At 50.5% G+C, this 6,408-nt stretch overlaps 2 protein-coding genes across 2 annotated transcripts; one reads left to right on the plus strand and one right to left on the minus strand.

Annotated features, from left to right (window-relative positions):
* Nucleotide 1: 1 nt before the first annotated feature.
* BDW70DRAFT_163494 (glutathione S-transferase family protein) lies at nucleotides 2-723 on the minus strand (the record flags this gene model as incomplete). Its single annotated transcript, XM_073741308.1, has 2 exons — nucleotides 2-610; nucleotides 673-723. The coding sequence occupies 2 exons, from the start codon at nucleotides 721-723 to the stop codon at nucleotides 2-4; spliced, it is 660 nt and encodes a 219-aa protein (XP_073592276.1).
* A 2,313-nt stretch (nucleotides 724-3,036) lies between these two features.
* BDW70DRAFT_153310 (uncharacterized protein) lies at nucleotides 3,037-4,047 on the plus strand (the record flags this gene model as incomplete). The annotated part of the gene is made up of 2 exons (XM_073739611.1): nucleotides 3,037-3,825; nucleotides 4,012-4,047. 2 exons carry the CDS (start codon nucleotides 3,037-3,039, stop codon nucleotides 4,045-4,047), a joined length of 825 nt encoding a protein of 274 aa, XP_073592277.1.
* Between the last annotated feature and the right edge of the window lie 2,361 nt (nucleotides 4,048-6,408).

The following is a 6,408-nucleotide window of genomic DNA, read 5'->3' on the forward strand; positions in this document are numbered from 1 at the left end:
ATTATTTCGGAACCTCCCTCTTTTCAATGAACTTGGTCTCCCCAAATGCCTCCTTGACACCCTCGCTGCTCGTCACGCCCCGAAACCAGTCCACAACACCAGGGTACTTGGCCCGCATCTCCTGGTCGATGACGAATGTAAAGCCCCAGACCAACGACGCTGCAACTGCGATATCCGCAAGACTCAACTGCTTGGGCGTGGCCAGCCACGTCCGTCCAGCAAGGTGTCTTTCCAACGCACCCAAAGTCCGCTCTAGCTGCTCTAGCGCCTGGTTATCCGTCTCTGCATTGTAAGGGACTAGCCCGACCCGCGGGAGGAAGCACGTAACGACGTGGCCAGCGACCTCAGTCTCCGCCATTGTGACCCATTGCTGGATTGTTGCGCGCTCGGCGGGCGTCGAGCCGAGAAGCTGCTCCTTCGCGGGTCCGTTCTCGGCGAGGTACTGTGCGATTGCGTTCGACTCGAAGATGTTGACCCCGTCAGCGGACGTGAAGGCCGGCGCCTTGCCGAGGGGGAACTTGGACAGGAACTCCTCTGATTTGTTGTCGACGCCGAGTTTGAAGGAGCCGCTCTCGATAGTGAGGCCGTTCAAGTTTGCAACGGCTTGGATCTACACATTGCCGTTAGCATTGTCTCTTCGTCCTAGAGTCTGTTGGGATAGGCGAGGGGTACCTTAGAGACCCGAGGGTTGTTGGGGTAGCTGTAGATCGTTCCGAATGCCATTGTGGTGCGTATTGATCTGGAAGAACTCGTTGAGGATGGAGAGCGGAAGGTTTCTCGGGAGGGACAAACGCCCTATAAATACCGCTAAAGATAATTTGGTCGGCACATTGCTCAGCACCGCATCCCACCGGCGGGGAGCTACTTTACACCGTCACACGTTGTCTCAGCTCAGGCCAGGTGGGGATTTGGATCCATTGGGAAAGCACGAAGGAAAAAGATCGAAGACTGCGGAACTGCCCGAACCATCCCACCGCAGCGGCTGGGCTGAGCTAAGCCAGCCGGTGGGCGTTGATCGCCTTGCTGATTACTTTCACTCGAAGCATCGGAGCGTCAATGCTGAGATAATAAAGAGGAAAAAAGGTAAGAGGATGATTGAGCATCAGTAACTCGAGCTGACAAGGCCGATTCAGTTTTGGTATTTTGATTTGTCATCAGTCGGTAACAATTACCCCGCACTTTTCAGCATTCTGTACGTATCATACTACCAGGCATACTAAATGGGGAAGAGCGAGCATCCAGCGTAACTGGCGTCTGTCCCATGGTATCGTTGGGGCTTCAGCTTTCTAGCCCAAGACAAATCTCAGCTGAAGTGATTAGGGCAGTTTGGCGCGAAGTACTATAGAGGGGTCGAAAACTTTGCTTTAGGGAGCGATTGTGAGGAGGTGAGCTAGAGAGCTAGAAAATACCCGTAGAGTATCACAATTGGTCTAGGTAGTACCAATTCGGGGGTAGAGGGATTGTGAAGGAAGTGCTAGGTGACGGTGTGACGATCATTTCGTCGACTGATGTGCTTCGTGAGGTGGGTGAGTCTGAGCGGACACTGACGACGTGGACCAATGCCCTCGTCAAGCCCGTGGTCAAGACCTATCTCAGTAACCTGCAGGATTTGCTCGCCGAGGAAGGAAACACGATCCGTATTCTTGTTGTATGGTGGTCTTTGACAGCTCAACTCCCGCCTCGTCCTCAAAAGTACGTTCACCCGCTGGTATCTATCCAAATATCTGGCGACCCCGGGGAGAATGAGCTGTGCAATCAAGCAAGTCAAGCCTCTCGCGAGAGGTGCATTCGATCTGCTCACAAAGCGTACCCTTAACCGGCTCGATTGGCTGAATACCTAATATAGAGGTCCCATCCTACTGCGGCGTTTTTATCTGCACCGCCGAAGACATGTCCTGACCCGCGAAAGGGTACGGGTCCCCGTCTCTGCCAGGGGAATCATGCTCACAGGACAGAGACCCTACTCGAGGGAATTCTTCTGCCATCAGGTTCTAGAATCAGCAAGAGTCAGCTGGAATGCTCACGTTCCATTGTACACTTCCGGCTGTTCACAGTGCCCTAAGTTGACCAGACTTCCACCCTCAAAGGTGAAGTTTATACACCACTTGAGGGAGCAATAGCCTGCGCAGATACGGAAAAATATCCTTCCAAATTTCTGTCTCTCTTTGGCAATCTCCGATTTGCGTAAAAGCGGGTATTATCGGCCGTGATACTCCCCTTCAAAGAAGGACTTGACAGACACCTGACGAAGCTTGTACGGGATCAACCACCTGCACCAAAGATCTCTCGAATTTCAGCTTCGCCCGGTCAGACATATCCTCGCAATCCGTCTAAACGTCGAAGACCGGACGGAAGAGGAAACGGTCACGTAACTTCTGCAGCATCTTCCCGCCAATGACGTCTCATTTGGCAGGATAATTGTTTCCTTTTAGTGGCCTAGGTGGTGCTTATAGTTGGGTCTTGGATTGCCGTGGGAGGACGTTATAAGGAATCATACGACTCACGGTAATGCAACACAGCATTCAAAGGAGCTTCCGGAGAGGCTGCTGCAGCTCTTTGTTGAAATTGACTTGCTTGAACAGGAACGAAGGTGATGCGACTCTCCAAGAAAATTATACTGTCGAGATATGTTGTTTCAATTGTTTTGAGAAAGCTCTTTATCACATATAGCATGCTTGGTCTCCTTGGGTCTGAGAACGGCCTGTGTTGATTTCGCCTGGAATGGCCAACAATCTCCATTTCAGTGTGATGGTCATCTTATCAAAAGAAGTCAGGAACATTGAATCAGTTTCTAGAAGATTTGTAACGGATCCACGATGAGTGATCAAGATTAAGCTCCAGGTACGGCCAGGATGACGATGACGTCGGATTTGTCATCAATGGCGCGATTCATCCCTCCGGCTCCGCAGAGAGCCATCATTTAGCAATCTATATAAATCTAACATCACAGCCACCACATTGCCAGGTGAACTTTCAACTAAGTACAGCTAACCAGTAATCTATTGCTATTTTATTCCCTCCCATAATCAACTCATCATGTCTCTCAGCGGCGCAGTCGACGTCGAACTCCGATTCCTCGACCCCCCAAAAGACGGTTCAATACCCCACGCCGTTGTCCCCGCATCCGGCCCTCCACAAGAAAACTACAGCGCCGTCGCCCACAAAGTCTCCCTGACAGATCTCCGGGGCCACGAGTCAGAATACAACCTTGATAAAGACGCCTTCGCTGTCTTTCAGAATGTTCCCTCCGCGATGACCTACAAGTCGTGGGACTCCGACGAGACCGTGAAGACTACATACTATCGCGAAGTCGAGGATCTGCTCTTTAAGACCGTGCCCGGCACACATAAAGTAGTCATCTTCGATCATACTATTCGACGATATAACCCTGAAGCAGATCGACAACCTGTCGTATTCGCGCACGTCGACCAAACACCGAAAGCCGCTGAACTGCGAGTCCGCGAACACGTCAAAGACCCCGAAGAAGTGGAGAGGTTACTCGCCGGCCGATACAGAATCATAAACGTCTGGCGGCCGCTGAACGGTAAGGTCGAGTCGATGCCGCTGGCCTTTGCGACTGCTTCGTCGGTTGCGCCAGAGGACCTGAGTACGATCGAGCGCCGGTACCCACATTACACGGGAGAGACGATGGGTGTGAAATATAACCCGAACCAGCAGTGGCTGTACTGGTCGGGCGTCGATAACGATGAGAGGATCTTGATCAAGTGCTCAGATACAAGAGAAGATGTTGCGCGACGAGTGCCCCACTCAGCGTTTGTCGATCCAAGGTCGACAGAGAGCTCGAGGCCTAGGGAAAGTATTGAGGTGAGGGCGTTGGTCTTCGGATAGCTATAGTACAGTTGATAGGGTGGATATAGATAGAGTAATAGCTGAATGTAATGCAATCATGATATCTATGTTTCCATGTTAAAATCTGCATTTACTCGCGGTTGCATTTCTGTAGAGCTGAATTCTGCTCATGGAGAGTCGGAGAACTTGACAACAGTGCAGCCTGCTTCCATTGCTGTCTACATCTTCGCTCTCTAATTCTTGCAACGCCAAAGACCTATCGCTGGCTATCTGTACCAAAAGGAGGAGGTATAGATATGGGCGTTCCTTTCTCAATCTATAAAATTCCCACTTCCAAACAAAAGCCGCGGGAATGAATGTCTCGCAGGACGTCTTCGACTGGTAAGAGTGCTACAATTGATGGATATGCTTTCCACAATGCTCAAAAGTTTCATAGAGGGCTCCTTTCTCCAACCAGAAACATATCGTAGACGAGGCTCAATTGTTCCGCTCCTATCTCTAGTTGATCTACCTCCGTAAATCGGAGCGCCATATCGGGAAAGAGCCGAGGCTAACAGCTGTAGGTATTACCAGCACCAAAATACAGTGCCTTCCACGTTAGGAAAGACGCCGCATGTCACGGGCAACTCTCCATCCATCTCTCTACGATCATTAACTGCTCTATTTATGCGCTAATATCGACAGGCTTCATCAGATCAGCTCGACCCACGCGTTTCTGCGGAGATATCGGCAGGACTGAGCCAAGAGCGGGGCAAGGGGACTACAGCCATGTCGACAGCGATTGCTGATACCATTGGACAGTCGTGATTGACTGGTCACAATGCAGTGAGAAGGCTGATCAAGCCTTTTGCTCCCGGTCATACCCATCTTCCGTGTCGGGATAAGCAACCCACTTCCACAGCTTTCAGATGCATCCCAGAGGGCACAACAATGGACGTGCCTGCCTGCATTCAAATAAGAGAAAGGCTGTATCTGGAAGCCAAAGACGCTGACAATCATTACTTTCCTCGAAGCCGCATCTTGAGCGTTTTCACTACGGACGACTGCCTTAGCAAGGTCTACTTCTGCGACTGTCCTGTATGCCGTCAAGATTTCAGAAAAACCGACAACAGACGTCAGACCTTCGACCCACAAGAGCTCTTGGGCCAGTTAAATTGGGTTTGGACTGGCTTCAGAACTGCTTGGATATTCATACAGCTCCACGAACAGTTTGAAGATATCGCCTATTAATTCTAGATGGCCATAGCAGTCATGCTGCTGCAGGATCTGATAAGTTCTGTACAGAAAGGATGATTATTCCATTATATATGCCTCCTCATTCATCTTAACGCCTTCAACTACTTGAGGTGACCTGCTTCTCACCGTTGAAACATTTCTATGGCAAACAGACTGCAAAAATGATGGAAAATAGGATCTTCTCAATCAAGAAGGAAGATTTCCTATATATCTTCCCCTCTGTTTTCGAACGCTCTATATCTTCCTCAAACATCCAGAGTTGTTTTGCAGCAACTGGCCTTATTCTACTCTTACCTGAGAAAGTCCTATCAAGGCTACCAATGTCACGGGCGTAGGAAGTATTGTTTTCAACTAGCTGTCCTGTATTCACGAATATCACGAGCTTAGAGAAACAAATAAAGACAGAAACATGAACCCTCTCTCCACCCTTTTATCAACTTTTCTGGACATACATCAACACTTTTGACTTTTCCGAACCTTGATTCAGACAGATGTAACCTTGTTTAGACCTTTGGTTGAGGGCATGCCGATAACCAAGACCCAGGCCATAGCCTGTGACAATAATAGAGCTGCCTCTCCCTCCATTACGCATGCTCCCAACAGACAACAAAGACTATAGCCCTGCCCCTTTGCAGATTCAGTATACTCGGATGGCTCACGGACCAGCCAGGGGGCGGGGTACGGCTATGCAGTCTACTTTGGACCTATCCTAGTGTCCAAGGGACATGGCTTCGCGGGGCTCAGGATGGAAGTCTATGATGCAGAAATCATGGGTGCCGTAGAAGGCCTACGCGCAGCCCTGGGACAACCATGTATTGGCTACTCCACCCAGCTAGTTATCCTCCTAGATAACCTAGCAGCAGCCTCCCTGCTAGCAAGCTATAGGCCAACCCCTCACAGGCATGGACTGTCAAAGACCTTTAGCCAATAAGCCGCCCAGTGGATGGAAAGCCCTTCAATCCTAACCATGCAACGGAAGCCCCTTCAGGTCCGCTGGATTCCAGGCCACTCTGGAATTGCTGGGAATGAGCTGGCAGACAAGTTGGCTAAGCTAGGGTCTTCTATATACTGCCCCGACATCCCCCCCTCCCCAGCATACCTACGACGGGAGGCAAAACAGTGGCTCTGTACAGAGACATATACAGCATATGCTAGTAAGGCGCCTGAAACCTACAAAGCCCTGAATATCAGACCCCATACAAAGGAAAGCCGCTCCCCCGAGCACAAGCTGCGCTGGTGGGTACTTGGCCGACTCGCCGCCGCTCGTACAGGCCACGGAGACTTTACGGCATACCACCAGCGTTTTGACCACACAGACTACCTGGAGAGCTGCACCTGCGGCAAGGCAAAGACCCCAGTACA

This window comes from Aspergillus foveolatus (assembly GCF_047715535.1).
Source record: "Aspergillus foveolatus strain CBS 279.81 unplaced genomic scaffold BDW70scaffold_71, whole genome shotgun sequence".
NCBI classification, from domain to species: domain Eukaryota; kingdom Fungi; phylum Ascomycota; class Eurotiomycetes; order Eurotiales; family Aspergillaceae; genus Aspergillus; species Aspergillus foveolatus.